This window comes from Elgaria multicarinata, chromosome 2, assembly GCF_023053635.1.
Source record: "Elgaria multicarinata webbii isolate HBS135686 ecotype San Diego chromosome 2, rElgMul1.1.pri, whole genome shotgun sequence".
NCBI classification, from domain to species: domain Eukaryota; kingdom Metazoa; phylum Chordata; class Lepidosauria; order Squamata; family Anguidae; genus Elgaria; species Elgaria multicarinata.
In genome coordinates this window covers 182,674,425-182,690,670 of record NC_086172.1, presented here as the reverse complement: position 1 = coordinate 182,690,670, position 16,246 = coordinate 182,674,425, and the positions used below count along the sequence as shown (strand labels likewise).

General features: G+C 50.6%; 1 protein-coding gene across 1 annotated transcript; it reads right to left on the bottom strand.

Moving 5' to 3' along the window:
- Window positions 1-514: 514 nt before the first annotated feature.
- Window positions 515-14,914, bottom strand: LOC134393487 (thioredoxin-related transmembrane protein 1-like). The gene is made up of 11 exons (XM_063118513.1): window positions 14,789-14,914; window positions 14,108-14,492; window positions 13,666-13,883; window positions 12,743-12,942; window positions 11,657-11,772; window positions 7,845-7,890; window positions 6,374-6,502; window positions 4,183-4,228; window positions 3,991-4,092; window positions 3,813-3,882; window positions 515-2,378 (listed from the first exon to the last, which is right to left on the bottom strand). Exons 1-11 carry the CDS (start codon window positions 14,912-14,914, stop codon window positions 2,206-2,208), a joined length of 1,611 nt encoding a protein of 536 aa, XP_062974583.1. The 3' UTR covers window positions 515-2,205.
- Between the last annotated feature and the right edge of the window lie 1,332 nt (window positions 14,915-16,246).

The window sequence follows — 16,246 nt, the reverse complement described above, 5'->3', positions numbered from 1 at the left end:
ATGGCTGTGTGCTACCTCCTGTATCTGAGTCAGTAAGCCTGTGTGCACCAGTTGCTGGGGAACATGGGTGGGAGGGTGCTGTGGGTCCCTGGCCAATGGCTGGCTGGCCACTGTGTGAACAGAGTGCCGGACTAGGTGGACCCTTGGTCTGACCCAGCATCAGGGCTCTTCTTACGTTCCTATGTTCTTGCCAAGTTCGGGGTGCGGAGAAACCACATCGATACATCACAGAGTCGTCTCCTATTCCAAAGTCAAACCAACACCTACACCATTTGGCTGACGTGCCTCCTGAGGAAATGGGGAGACCTCAGGCATGCACGGCGGCTGCTTACTGGCCAGCATCCAGCTTTAAAAATCCTCGTCACCTCCTGGGTGTGGCAGGCCGTGACAATAGAAAAACAGCCGCGACACTGCCGAGGTCTCTTACTACCTGGCTGTGCACTGCAGGCCTTGAGCACGGCACGGAGCCGGGCGAGAAAGCGGACAGCTGGGAAACACAGAGCACCAAGCCTCGTTTTGCAGCGGAATGTAACGAAAACATTTATTATAGGCAGATCGCGACAAATTATTTTGAGGTGACATCAAACCTCGGAACGAAGACAGGCAGGGCCCTGCTTGAGCAGAGCTGCTGCCGGCCAGCCCCAAATGCCTTGGTTCCTCTACCACCGCCAAGCACCCCTCGCGACAGGCCGGGGGGGGGGGGGGAGGAAGTCACCCCACTTTCCCTTGGGAGTGGCTGATCAGAGCGAAGCAGAAAACCTTTCTGCAATAATCAAGGAAAGAGACTTCCTCAAACAGCCGCATGTGAAGCGAACAACTGGTAGTAAGGTGGGCTACTCTGCAACGTAACTAGTCTTAAAGCCTCCTTGAGGTTATTTTTTTTTTCATTAAACAGAAAGAAATGACTACAGGTGTGCAATGTACTAAAATAACAACAAAAAAGGCAGCCCAGAAGTCTTTCACGAAAGAACACTGTGCTGTGGGAAACTGAACATGCAGCCACAGGCGAAGGTGCCACGTGTGGAAATGCTAGCGGAATTCACAGGGTCGTTCGGCTCCGTGGTGAAATGCCACAGAAAGCTCCTGCAAGAGACAGAGTCTGCTCTAGGATACGGAGGAGGAAGGAACTTCCATTCAAGGGTCCCATTTCTTTAAAAGGCCACCTGGGCAGGAAAATTAAGAATTGTGACACACACCCCCGAGCGTTCCTATCCTTAATTCTCAAATTGTTTAAAAACAACTATTAAAAGACAGACAGGAGGGCGACCAAACTTCTGATCTGGTATCCTGCCTTTTTCCTGCCAGTTTGCATCCTGCCCTGCCCCAACTCAAGGTCCAGTCTGCTGATTTTGGGATACGGCATCTTTCTCCTTCATTGAGTTTGAAAGCAGAAGGTACAAGAAAAAGAGGAGGGGGGAGAGAGACACTGGATCAAGGAGGGGGTCCATCCAATACTCAAAAGGTAAACAGGGGGGGGCAATACTAACAAAGGCTGGGGCTTGAAGGGCTCCTTTTGGTTGCCCGGGGGTACTTTGGGCTCCTTTCCTTTTGAACAGCCGACTCCGCCCCGGCCACCGAAGAAGCGGCTTCCAAAGATCCCTTATTTGCCACCCAGCGTTTGTGGGAGGGAGCTGCTGCCAAAGAGATCCAGGCCCAAAGCCCGCCTAGGCAGGCAAAATTAGCTGCACGGTTCCAGCCTTGGCCCTCGGCTGAGTTCGTTAGTCAGAGTTACAGGTCGCTTCGCAATCCTAAAAAGCGAAGCCCAGTTACAGCCGCCTCTCGTTAAGCTCAAACGGAGCGGAGAAGGCAGCGTGCCTGGAAGCTTCTCTTCCTGGACTGCCTCCGCGGGACGAGGAGAGGCCACGGCTAGCCGAGGACCGACGCTCGCCAGCGCTGCAGACCGGCCGTCCCCCGCATACAACGCTCCCTCGACAGACCTGAAGTTCTCCACGTCGCCACGTGCGTCTCGCCCGTTTGCACCTCCCAGCCCAGTCCAAAGGCGGCCCCAGGAGCGTTTCGGATGTCAAGCTTTGAAGCGATGCCACTGAAAAGACTTGGAAACAAGTTTGTTTGTCCTTCAAACCGATGTGCCTCGTTTCTCTCGAAAGAGGAGGAAGAGGAGGGCACCCCACCCCCGCCTGTCCTTCATGTTTGCCCGTCAGGTAGCAACCCAGGAAATCCAGAGCGCGGCCCGGCTGGCAGGGGCTACGCCCGCTCCTCCTCTTCCGCAGCTGGGATCACGGCACGCTGCCTCACGGCACTGGGCGTGGAGACGGGGCGCTGAGGCTCTCTGGCCTCCACCTCAGCGTAAGGGAGGTCATCTTCGTCCAGGTCTTCGGCAAACATTTTGGGGAGCTGAGCGGCCTCCAGCTGCTTTTCTAAAAAGAAGGGAGACTCTTTACCGCCTGCTCAGACCCCTACAGCCAGGCTTCAGTCCAGGGCAAACCTCAGCACCTTCCTTATTCCCTCCCCAGCTGCAGGCTCTCCTGACTCCCCTGCCCCCACCTGTGAACCCCCTGCCCCGTTGGCTCTGGGTGTTTGGGGGCCTTTCTGGAACAGTGAAGCATACGATTGGGAACAGGCTTGTGCTAAGAGGGGTTTTAAATAAATTTTAACTGGGTGTTTTAAATTTGTAATTTTGCATTGCTGCTGTTTTTATCTGGTTGAGCTTTTATATTGCGTTTTATACTGTTTTATACTTTGAATGTTTTTAATTTTTGTGAACCGCCCAGAGAGCTCCGACTATTGGGCGGTATAGAAATGTAATAAATAAATAAATAAATAATTCCCCCTCCCCACCCCCAGGGATAACGGCCTCTTTGTCTGTGGCCGTCCTGTTTTTAACGTGTACACGAGATCACAAGCTCATCGAGATCCCAGCATTACGACTTCACGGCATTTTGTTATCAGCCTTCTAAGAACGCAACTTCGTATCATGCTGTGGTTTTACAACCGGCTAGTTTTCTAGCACTGCAACCGCGAACGCAATGGCACCTTCCAACAACACAACAGTCAAAGGTTGCTTAAACAGTCAACCGTTGACTATTGTGTTGTCTGGCGAGCCATGGCTATTCCCACAAAATAACCAACGCCAATAATCAACGGTGTGCAGAGTTGACTATCTCCACAACCGTTGATTTATTGTGTTGTGTGGCAGGTTCCGTTGACTATTTCACATGCCTACGGAGTCCCGAGGCAAGAGAGGCAGAAACTCCTGCCGCTGTTGCCCAGCGGGGCTGTATAGGCGTGTGTCAGCTGTCCAGGGAAGTGCGTGGGGGAGGGGCGCCGATCGTGGTGGCCCCTGGGTGGGGCGCTGCGCTTGGCGCCTCTCCACACATTCCCATTGGACACGTATGGCCCATCCCTGGGTGGGTCGCCGAGAATGGGGAGGGCCGGATGCAAGCATCTCTCCTGTGGCTGTCAAAATGCTTGCGCGCTCCCCTCCCCACGACCCACCCAGGGTTGGGACAGGACGTCCACGTCCCTGGGAGCGCGTGGGGTGCTGCAATTGCCACGCCCCACCGAAGGACAGCACGTCCCATGAGAACCCCCCTTTGTCCTGGGTCCCGACAGTGGAGGGACCTGGCACGGAGGAGGATTCTCATGGGAACCAGCGACGCTCTTCAGTGGGGAGGGCAGAGAGGGGGTGGGGTGGGGGGCAACAGCCAACCCTGTGTTAATAGTCAGCTCCAGGGATGATTAATTAGGGGGCACTCCCAACACGACATGGTAACAGTCATCTCCGTGGAGTGGACTCCGAACACGTGGCTGAGCCCTGCGTCGTCTGAACGCAGCCAATGCAATAGGCTTACTTTGATGAGGGTGCTGCAGCGGCCTGTGCTTCTTGGAGGGGCAAATACAGTCTGCCAGAAACACCATTACCTGGAGGAGGAGGAAAGGGGAGAACAATTCTTCAGTTTAACGCTGAGTTAAGGAAAAACTCACCCCGAGACCTTTCTGTTTCCAGCACGTGCAAAACTGTTTACTTACAAGCCCCAGCAGCAGCCCCGAAAACAAGGTTGCAAATGTAAAAATAGCGTAGGATCCCCAGACCGGTATTCCAAGTTGTCCCGTGAAATAGTTGTGGCAGTTCTACAAGGGAGGGAAAGGGAGGAGAGTCAGTCGAGGAGCAGCTCACACCAAGCACGTCTCTAACTCAAGAGGAAGACTCGGGGCACCTACCCGGATCCACATGGACAGCTGGAACAGGGCAGACATGCTGCTCATCCTGCAAAGGAGCAGAAGGGATAAAATGAAGGCGCCTTCTGCAGACACAACCAGAGCCCTCCGGGGGCACAAGCCAGACCTCGGCAGGGGCGGGGGCGTTAAATGGCTCCGAGCGGCTGGTTTGGCCTCTTCTCATTCAGCTTCCCAACTTCCTGCTACACGGCCGAGCTGGGATCACACACGCGTGCCCCTCACTTGACTCCAGTAGAACCAGTTCACACATTCAGCTACAGTTCAGGTGTCGTGCCTGTGTGAACCAGCCCACTCTTGGAATGTGAAGGCCAAGCAACACGATCAGCTACTGCAACGGATCGCTTGCCAGGCTGGGCCCTCTTCCAAGCGGGACCGGAGGTTTAAGAGTCGTCCTTTCCCAACCAAGTCTACTTAAACATGATGCTCACTCCTAGAATGGACTTTCTGAGTTTTAAATCATAATATTCTGCCAAAAGCCAGCGAGACAGAAGGCAATAGTGGGCTCTGATCAAGAAAGCCTAAGTTTGTATCCTGACCAAGCACCATCTCTCAGCCTGACCTACCTCAGAAGGCTGTTGTGAGGATAAGGGGCAGGTGGACTAACCTTGCGTGCTATCCTGAGTTCCTTGGAGAAAATGTGGGATAAAAGGATAATTAAAGGAATGCATTTCTTAAGAATGCCTGCCTGAGAGAGCCCCTTCTTCCTTAGTAACCTGCCCAGTGACTGAGGTCAAGTGCAAAAGCAAGGAAAACCCCCGCAGGGGAGTAAAAAGTAGCCAAAGGCAAGGGCGGAACAAAGTAGTCTTCTACAATGATATTATTAGTAAAAGTTTTATTAAAACCTGACACTTTAATAAAACTTTTACTAATAATATCATTGTAGAAGACTACTTGGTTCCGCCCTTGCCTTTGGCTACTTTTTACTCCAGGGACTGAGGTCATCAGAGGGCGTGCTCCTGGTGGTTCCACATGGACCTATGGCCAGACTGGAGTCCAGCCAGGGAAGAGCCTTCAGCGTGGTGGAGGCCTTTCTTTGGAACGCCCTGGCTCTGGAGGTCAGGCAAGCACCAACGTTGTGCTGTTTTCGGCTCCTCCTGAAAACATCTTTATTTCAAGAAAGCTTCTTTGACTGACCGGCCCTGGTGTCTACTGGCATTGTATCTACAAAACTTTTTTAAAAAAAATATGGTTTTATCTTTTATTGTTCACCGCTCCGCAATTTATTTCAACGTGAAGCGATATATAAATCTTGTATAAAGTACATAAATAAATTTTGGCTACTGGATTCAGCCCAGAGTGTCAGTACTTTTAGAAGCCACTTTGTCCAGAAGTCCCCTCCCTTGGTAGCAGCTTCATGACCACTTTATCTTAGCTGTGAGCCCGTTGTAGGGGGGAAAACTTAACAGCTAAAATCCCACGGGCCCCGGTATTAAATACTCAGGGGCAAACCCATCTCAGATAGCCTCAGTTTGACCCAAGTATTGAAGGTGGAGGTACGCCTGAGGATTCGAGATAGAACGTTTTTATTCACCCAGATTACACCTAGAACTTAAAACATCTACTCAAATTTTAGAATTAAACGTATCTTATTAAAGACAGAATTTAACACAATCACAAACCTTTCACCCAAGCCAAGCAAAATGACAGGCTCATAAGTCTTGCAGCTGTACACTCACAAATTCTGCGCCACTCATACTGACTCTGAAAACGGATCCTTTCACTGCAAAAGGACTTCTGTTTCTCTCAGGCAAAACCAAGGAGAAACTGAGGCCTACATGCTAGGCTCAGAGCAATGTCCTAGATCAGCCTTCCTCAACCTGGGGCGCTCCAGATGTGTTGGACTACAACTCCCAGAATGCCCCAGCCAGCTGGGGCATTCTGGGAGATGCAGTCCAACACATCTGGAGCGCCCCAGGTTGAGGAAGGCTGGTCTATTCAGAAAGACCATCGACATATAAGCTGGTTTGCAAATTGGCTTATTTCTTTTATTTGTTGTTATGCAATATTTTAATTAACGCCTTGTTAATCAGGATTTTATTGTTCGCTGCTTTGAGCAGCATTTTTGGGGCAGAAAGGCAGGACAGAAATTAATTAAATAAAAATGGACGCTTTGGCAATTCCTGATATTTGCACCACCTTACTAGAGAGGAGAGAAATTTCCAACAACACTTACAGGAAGGAGGATGGGCCAAACCAAGAAGAAACGGGCTCAATCGACTTCCATTCTTTATCACTGATGAAGTTGATGAAGTCAGTTTTCGTCCGTGGACCCTGGTATCGTCTAAACTCTCCATCTTTACAACTGCCCCAAATAAGAATCCATATCAGTCATTTCACATCGTCAAAAGGACAGCTTCCCACATGCATACCGAAGAGAAGCTTATTGGTTGGACTCCCACATCCAGACTGAAGAACGTGGGGTCTGATCAGGCACTCGCACAGCCAACGACAGCCATTAACTTGCAGAGCTGAACCTGGGCTCACATCACAGCACGGCTATGGAAATACAGGACTACCGTAATTTAAACTATTAGGATGCTTTTCACAGAACTTGATTCTTTAAACTACACACATGCTGATTTAATTTTCTGGACCAATTTCTTTTGTTGAGTTTCTCCGTGTTTTAACAGCATCCCTTATTGGCTAATGTATTCCATCTTTTGTTTTTCCCTGTTTGCCTTTTAAAATTATGTGAGCCCTCTTGAGGGCAATTGATGGGAAGGTGAGATACACATATTTTAATGAAGGTTTAGATCCAGCTAATTACTGAATTCCATTCTTGCTAAGTTACTTATTTATTTATATTTATTAAATTTATATACTGTCCCATAGCCGAGGCTCTCTGGGCGGCTTACAAACGTTTTTTAAAAAGTAGACGTTAAAAAGTATACAAAATTTAAAACCAAAAAATATAAAAACAACAGTATCCATTTTAAACAACAACAGTTCTGGGGGCCATTAAAAAACAAACAAACAAACTTAGCATATGTTGTTAAATGCCACGGAGAAGAGAAAAGCCTTGACCTGGCGCCTGAAAGATAACAATGTTGGCACCAGGTGAGCATCATGGGGGAGATCATTCCATAATTGGGGGGCCACCACCGAAAAGGCCCTCTCTCTTGTTGCCATCCTCCAAGCTTCCCTCGGAGTAGGCACTCGGAGGAGGACCTTAGATGTTGAGCGCAGTGTATGGGTAGGTTCATGCCGGGAGAGGCGTTCCATCAGGTATTGCGGTCCCAAGCCACAAGTTAGTTACTTGTGACTAACTTGTCCCAACAGTTTCAGTGGAACTTCACTGTGACTTAATTTTGGCTGGATCAGGGCCAAAGATGCAATACATCCATCACTACCTCAAGCATCAGCTCCCTGTGACACAAGAGTAACCACTGTCCCTATAAGCATGCAAGGATGAGCAGGTTAAGTACCAAACCGTTTGCATGATTCAATAAAAATGGTATTTAAAAAAGTACCAGTTTGCACCAATTATTCCCCACTGATTCTCGTTTTCTCCCCTCTTACCAGTCTCCAAATAATCCTCTCTCAGTATTCCAGCAGAATCAATATTTTCCCTCCAGCCCTGATAGAAATAACAAGGACTAAGCATTTGGCACTACCCAGAACAGATACATTTTTGAGTTACTTACTGGTAGATGGTGGGGAGTGCTGTTATGATAAACCGCCCACTCAGTCCTGCGTAAAGATCCAAAAAGAAAGTCAAGGCTAAACAAGAGTCCACTGATTTCATAGCTGTCTGCAGTGAACGTGTCTAGTTGCTCAAGACCTGTTAGGCCCCTGCTCACCTGTTTTAGCCCTTGAGCGTTACTATAAAAAAGCCACCTACAAGTATTATAAACTATTCAGTTCTCACCTAACAGCTAAGCCACCCCACCACCAGAAAAACCATATTAAAAATGTTCAGACCCAGAACAAGGCTTGAAAGTTGTACAAAGGCCACCCATCTCAATGATGTTGAATATTTTTCACAGTCGCACACACGCATTTAGGATTAGATTACAAGTTTTCAGCTGTGCATAATTAAAATGTGCAACTCTCCAAATGAACATTTAGGAAGCATGTTGTCAAGCTAACAATCCCTTCTAGTTTCTCCATGCTCTACATCGCAGTAGCATCAGCAGCACATGTAACAGCTGGGTTCACACAACATGACAGCCCACACTCAAGTTTGAGTGTGGATTTTAGTTGAACCATAGGGTGTTGTGTGAACCCAGCTGTGCTAACAAACCATGGCTTATTAACCACGAAAACACATGAAGAGAAACCATGGTTTATTTAGGGTTGCAAACAATGGCTGAGTTTGGACGACACGCTAATCAACGGTTGTTTCCCATTCTGTTCCTATTACCTCCCCCAGTTGATTAGCGGGTTGTCCGAAATCAGCCAATGGGTTGTTAGCATGGCTGGGTTCACCTAACACAAGCCACAGTTCAACCCATATTCAACCTTGAGTGTGGGATTTCGTTGTTTGCAACCCTACAACAAACCATGGGTTGTTTTCATGGTTAACAAGCTATGGTTCGTTAGCACAGCTGGGTTCAGCCAATGAGCCACAGGCCTGATTTGGACGACACGATAATCAACCGTGTGTGTGTGCGTGTATGAAATGAGGCAACTGTCCGTTGAGTTGATTATGTCATGTGTATGTGGGTGCGGGTGGATGTCAAGGAATTCAAGCAAATAGGTATGTGGCCTTCATCTGTGCCCACGCTGTTTAATGTAATTGCTTTGAGCCTGTTTTCTTCTAATCAAAGATCTATGCTTTCAGCTGTAACTGAAAATATATTAACAACGCACTCACTTCCGCCACCCAACTGAAGGTGTTGAAATACTAGTCACCAGATTGTGAGCCCACAAGCTAAGACAGCTGAAGTGTGTGATGGCTTATTTTAGAAAGCAGCTAACCGCAAATTAACGAATATTACCTGTTACTGTTTTACGATTGGTGTATTGTATAATGTTCTGCCTTGTTTTCAAGGAGACTGACCCTCTATGTATGTTAGCCTTTCCTGAAAATAGTGGGCAGTTCCTCGGATCCTCTGCCACCTTGCAGCGCTGCTCATAATAAACTTTTCTAAAGAGAGAGAAATTGTGTCTTGGAGTCTTTGACCACCACTCAGCAAGCCCTTTCAGAGGTGAGCCGCTTTTCCAGGGTTCCGCAACAGGGGGGCACACAGCTGCCAGTACGTTATTTTGTTCATTTGAACAATGCAGAAAAACAACAGGCAGCTCCGTTGCTTATCAAATAATCGATTGAAATGTCATGTGGAGGTCTCCCTACCTCCGTTGAGTGCACCATTCCATTGGCCACAGCATTCTCTGGCAGGAGCAGCCAAAACCACCCCAGCTTCTCCTTTACAGCAGGCAGAACTTGCAATGGCTGATGGGACGAGGGAGGGAGGGAGGGAGGGAGGGGCACCAGCAGCCCAGAAGGACGCCGGGACTTTCAGCCATGCAACGGGGGAGGGGCAACATGTCGTGTGCAAAATAATGGCACGGTGTCTCACTCCCCCCTCTGCTGACTAATATGCCGTCCGAACTCAGCTAACTATCACAGCAATCCTAATTAAATCCTTGTCAGTATCCCCACAATGGAGTGTGTGTGTGTGTGTGTGTGTGTGTGTGTGTGTGAGAGAGAGAGAGAGAGAGAGAGAGAGAGAGATTTGCCTAAAGCCATTTTGTTCATTCTAGAAGTAAGAACTCGTAGCCACAAGTGGGAACAGCGAGATACGATCACCCCTGGATATAAGCTTTACAGGAAGGACAGGCAAGGGCGTCCTGGGGGCGGGTGTTGCTCTCTACGTCAAAGAGGGCATTGTGTCAAGTAGACTAGAGCACCTAAATGGGGAAGACTCTTCCACAGAAGTGCTGTGGGTGACAATGCAGGGCCCCAAACCTAATGTAGTGCTGGGAACGTGCTATCGTCCCCCAGACCAAAATGCTCAGAGTCACCTTGAGATGGAAAACAAAATCAGGGAGGCCTCCAAATGAGGAAGTGTTGTATTAGTGAGTAACTTCAATTATCCTCACATTGTCTGGATAAATTCATATTCCAGTTATGAAAAAGAGGTTAAATTTCTTGATGTCCTAAATGACTGTGCCCTGGAACAGTTGGTCATGGAACCGACCAGAGGGGAGGCAACCCTGGACTTAATCCTAAGTGGTGCTGCCCAGGACCTAATATGAGTTGTAAGTATTGTTGAACCAATCGGTAACAGTGACCACAGTGCTATCAGATTCAATATATACTTAACTGGGAAATTGCCCAGGAAATCCAACACATTCACACTTGACTTCAAAAGAGGAAACTTCTCTAAAATGAGGGAACTAGTGAAAAGAAAGTCGAAAAGAGGAACTCTCCAAGCTGGGAGAGCGGGCATCCAAACAGCAGATGTGGTTCAATGTAACCAAGTGTTAGGTGATGCATGTTGGGGCAAAACACCCCAACTTCAAGTATAACCTAATGGGATCTCAGCTGACGGTGACTGAACAAGAAAGAGATCTTGGGATTGTGGTGGAAAAGCTCGATGAAAATGTCCACTCAGTGTGCGGCTGCTGTAAAGAAGGCAAATTCCATGTTAGGCATTATAAGAAAAGGAATTGAGAATAAAATGGCCAGTATCATACTGCCTTTATACAAATCTATGGTGTGACCACACTTAATACTGTGTACAAGTTTGGTGACTGCACCTAAAAAAAAGATATTGTAGAGCTGGAAAAAGTGCAGAAAAGGGAAACTAAAATGATTAAGGGGCTGGAGCATCTCCCCTACGATGGAAGGTTACATCAGCTGGGATTGTTTAGCTTGGAGAAGAGGAGGCTAAGGGGAGACATGATAAAGGTGTATAAAATTATGCATGGTGTGGAGAATGTGGATAGGCAGACCTTTTTCTCCCTCTCTCAAAATACTAGAGCCCAACTGGGCCATCCCATGAAGCTGATTGGTGGGAGATCCAAGACAAATAGAAGGAAGGACTTTTTCACACAGTGCGTAGTTAAATGATGGAACTCACTACCACAAGATGCAGTGACGGCCACCAATTTATTATTATTATTATTATTTATTTATTTATATAGTACCATCAATGGACATGGCTTTAAAAGGGGTTTGGATAAATTCCTGGAGGAGAAGGCTATCAATGGCTACTAGCCCTGATGGTCATGTGCTCTCTCCAGTATTTGTGGCAGTAATCCTGTGTGCACCAGTTGCTGGGGAACATGGGTGGGAGGGTGCTGTTGCACTTGTGTCCTGCCTTGCTGGTCCCTGGCCGATGGCTGGTTGGCCCCTGTGTGAGCAGAGTGCTGGACTAGATGGACCCTTGGTCTGCTCCAGCATCAGGGCTCTTCTTATGTTCTTAGGTCTAACCTAATGAAACATATCCAGACCAAGTTAGAACCTTCACCTTTTCATTGTTTTCCTCCTGGCAGAAGGAAGCCTTACCTGGCTGCTCCGTCACATCCACTTTTGCAATGTTGACTTCAAGATCCTCTCCCCATTCAGCGAAGCTTTCCCACTCCGGCTGCAAGTTCTGGCAGGCAGGGCACCAAGGCGCGTAGCTGGGAAGTAAAGCTCACGTAAGCAACTCACAGCTCGGGAACAGGAACTTATTCTAACCCTAAAGCTACTGCAGGTATCATTCAGAGCAGCCTTATCCCAGCTGCCAGAAATACGGTCCCTGCCGACGTCATGCTCAGTCTGCCACAGGCACAAGCCGATGAGAAATAACCTGAAATCTGGGTGGTGACGAAGATGAATCATAGAATAGCAGAGTTGGAAGGGGCCTACAAGGCCATCGAGTCCAACCCCCTGCTCAAGGCAGGAATCCACCCTAAAGCCTCCCTGACAGATGGCTGTCCAGTTGCCTCTTGAAAATGAACCAAGTCGGTTTCATGCCTTTGTGGTTAGGGAAGGGGTCAAGCCGAGCTTCCTCCACAGCCTGCAGGCAACGCCCTGATCCATCCGCCGGCCCGCCTCATCTGTCGGGGATGCTTTAGGGTGGATCCCTGCATTGAGCAGGGGGTTGGACTCGATGGCCTTGAAGGCCCCTTCCGACTCTGCTATTGTATGATCCTATGAGGCGCGAAGCCCCTCAGCCCCATCCAGCCTCATGGCCAGGGCAGGACGCGGAAAAGGGGCGCTTGCTGTGGGGTGGGGCGGGGGGCGGGCAGGCCCATCGCCGGGAGCTCCCATGAGGAGGAGGAGGAGGAGGGCGGCAGGGCAGCGATGGCCGCCCGGGGAAGGCAGGCAGGCCTCGCCACCTCCCTCCCTCCCTCCCTCGCCCCTCAGCCCGCCGGGCCTTATGCCGTGACGGGGCTTCTTCACCACCTGCCTCACAGAAGCGGCGGCGGCGGCCCTGAGCATGCACAGAGCGCCGCCCAGACTTTGAGGAGAGGGCCCCTGCCCAGTGGGATGGCCTTGTAGGCCCCTCCCAACTCTGCTATTCTAGGATTCTAGGATCTCGGCCGCCGCCCCCCGAGCATGTGCAGAGCGCTCCCCTCGTGTCCCCCCCCCCCCGGCGAGACTCACAACTCGACCATCCACTCGCCCTGCAGCAGCTCCCGCCAGCCGCCGTCGCTCAGCGCCTTCACTTGGCTGCGCCCGGCCCGCGCCTGTCCCGGGCAGCCCGACGCCAGCAGCAGCAGCAGCGGCAGCCACGGCAGAGGCCAGGAGGACCCAGGGAGGCCGCGGGCCGCCATCTTGGCCACCTCCGCCTTGGCCGCGCGCCACTGCGCATGCCCGCGGGGAGAGGAGGAGGAGGAGGAGGAGGAGCGCGCACGCGCCGTCGCTCCCTTTCGGCAGGCCGAGGGGGCGGGGCTGCCTCCACCCCGCCCTCCGCTGGGAAGAACGGTGGTTGGAGGACGCCTGCTCCGCGGCCAGCCAATCGCACTTCGCCTTAGCGCCTTCACACACCCCTCCCGCCCCCCCGCCTATCCAGATTAATGTAAAATTAAGAATTTTTAAAATGTGTTGATTCCTGTTCTAATGTTGTTCCCCGCCTCGATCCAAAGGGAGAGGCGGGAAAGAAATATTTATTACATTTCTATACCGCCCAATAGCCGGAGCTCAATGGGGGGTTCACAAAAATAAAAAAAAACAAGAGTATAAAACAACAGTATAAAACCATACTATAAAATACAATATAAAAGCTCAACCAGATCAAAACAGCAGCAATGCAAAATTACAAATTTAAAAATTTGTTTATTAAATAATTAAATATATTATTATTATTATTATTATTATTAACGGCATCTATTGCTTTTAAATTATATATTGTTTTAACTTGGACTATGGTTTAATTTGTTTTTAACTGTGATCTTAGTGATATAGGGCGGGATAGAAATATTCTAAATAAATAAATATCTTATTCTTCTCCGCTCTAGGGCACGTGCAGCTGCCTGCGGCCGGCGGGGCCTGCTCTGGAGCGGCCCCTCTGATGGTGACAGCGGCACCGTGTCGCCCAGCGCAGCCTCCGCCACGCCGTTAGGCCTGGCCGCAGCAAAGGGGCCACGAGAGGACAGCCACACACCCCACACCGCGTGGCAGCTGCAGGGGCCCCTGTGAGCAGCGCCCGCGCGCTGGCAGACAAGGCGCACCTTCGGCAGGACGGCCCCCGCCTTCACACAGAGCTGCGGGCAGGCAGGGAGCGGCGTGGCGCAAGCGCCGGCCGCTAGGAGGGGAGCGGCGGGGGGGGGCAGCCAAGGGGGAAAGGGGGGCAGCCCCGCCGGGCTGGCTGGAGGGCGCGTGGCCCAAGGGAGGCGCGGAGAGGCGGCGGCGGCGGCGGGTCGCTTTCCTTTCTCTCCCTCCCTTCCTCTGGGCTTGGCAGCGCAGGCAGGAGCGCTCCGGGACAGCGCGCGAGCGCGCCCTTCCCTCCCCTTCCCGAGGGAGCTGCACCGGTGGGCTCTCCGCCTGCGACGGCGCGCAGGAGGCGGCAGCGCCAGGCGCGGGGGCGAGGGGCGTGGTGGTGGCGGCGGTGGTGGTCTGGCGGCACCTTCGGGCGTCCTCGACGGGTTGGCCGCCCGGCCCGGCCCGCCCGGCTCCAGGAGGCTTGCAGCGCAGCCTTCCAGCCCGGGAAGGTCCGCTGTGGCGGGAGGGTCGGCGAGGGGCGCCGCCGGGGCCGTTGCTGCCCTCGCTTGGCTGCGGCGCACGTGCGCGCGCGCGCGGGCGGAGAGGGCCGCGGGGCAAAGGCTGGAGCCCGCAGGCGGGGAAAGGCGCGGAGGCTCCGCCGCGGGGGCGGTTCTGCGCAAGGGGCGCGGGCGGCCGGGCGAGGCGGCGCGGGCTTTGTGACATGTGTACGCAAAGGGGCTTTGTGACATCCGTACACTGGGGGGGGGGCTTTGTGACATGTGTAGGGCTGATGCCGAGGGGGAAGTATAAAAGGGGGCTGGGATCTCACATGGGACTCACTTCAGCCGGGACCCAGAGACCGCTGGAGGGGAGCAGAAGGCAAGTCTGACTTGCTAAGCGGGCAAATCCTGGCTCGTGCCCCCATCTTGGGCCAACGCCAAAGCCATGGATATCTACGGATATTCATCTGCCGCAAATTTCCGCCAAACTGGCAGGTGGAGCCCTGACCAGTTCGCTGGCCAGGGCGCTGGGCTCGGGAGTGTGGGGGGCCAGGGCCTGAGGAAATCCCTGCATATTTTTGTTTCTGCCTTCCAGCAGGCCTGAGGAGAAGCCCCAGCGGAGGCTCTTCGCCATCTGGGCTGAAGCGAAGAAGGTGTCGGCGGTGCTGGATGGGGGAGAGACCCCCTCCCCCCGACGGAAAGAAGGCAAGGGGGGGGTTAATAATTAAATAAAATATGAAGTGACAATAAACCTCTGCCTCGAGCCTCTTATTGAAGCGTCAGGGATAGGGTGCAATGCTATTTGACAAGCTCTAATGAAACAGACTCAGATGCGTGCAATAAATGTTGCCATGCCACCCACAGTCCTGATATTATGAAATTACATTTTATAACCTTTTCCTTAACAAAATGGTTATGAATTACAAGAAGAGCTAAATGTCTCTTACTCTGACCTCTATTTACAAAACAGCGGTGTAATAGATGTGTGATTCCACATAACAATATTACCAATGTCTACAGAAATGATTTTTCCTAGGATAAGCAGAGAAACACAATACAATTAATTCTAGAAGAAGGACAGCACCAGGACAAGTAATAAGACCTTGACCCAAGGATTTAAACATCAAGCGTGTTTTTTCCCCTTTCTTTCTATTTTCTCATCTTGTAACCAATATTTTAACATTCTATTCCTAATGTTATGAACTCAATGCAGGAATCCACCCTAAAGCCAAAGCAAGTTACAAAAAGTGAATGTAGGGTGACCCTATGAAAAGGAGGACAGGGCTCCTGTATCTTTACCAGTTGTATTGAAAAGGGAGTTTCAGCAGGTGTCATTGGTATGCATGACGCACCTGGTGAAATTTCCTCTTCATCACAACAGTTAAAGCTGCTGCCGTCTTTTAAATCTGGTCACTCTAGTATAGCTCCTGCAGCTTTAACTGTTGTGATGAAGAGGGAATTTCCCCAGGTTCTCCATATATACCAATGACACCTGCTGAAACTCCCTTTTCTATACAACTGGTAAAGATACAGGAGCCCGGTCCTCCTTTTCATAGGGTCACCCTAGTTAATGGATTCCCCCCCCCCGCCCCCCAAATGGTGTTCTGTTGATGGGAGAGTCCCCAGCACTCTTTAACTACCTTCCAGAGCATATTTGGAGGGAGAATGAGATTGCAGCTGGGGGAGGTGAGGAGGGCAAGGTTCCACCTGAGTGACTTTGGATAGTGTCTATAGGCAAAACAAATAAATAAAAATAAAAGGATGAGAGAGAGAGAGAGAGAGAAACAAACTCCTTGCTTTCACACATTTAATAAACATTACACATTCAAATGAAATACTGTTACAATGATAACAAAGCATTATCACATTTAGCAAACACAGAAGACCAAGTTACTGAGCAGTTTCCCACTCAACTCAAATAACACCTTTGTAAAGAAAGGCGGTGGAGGGAAGGGGTATGAAGCTG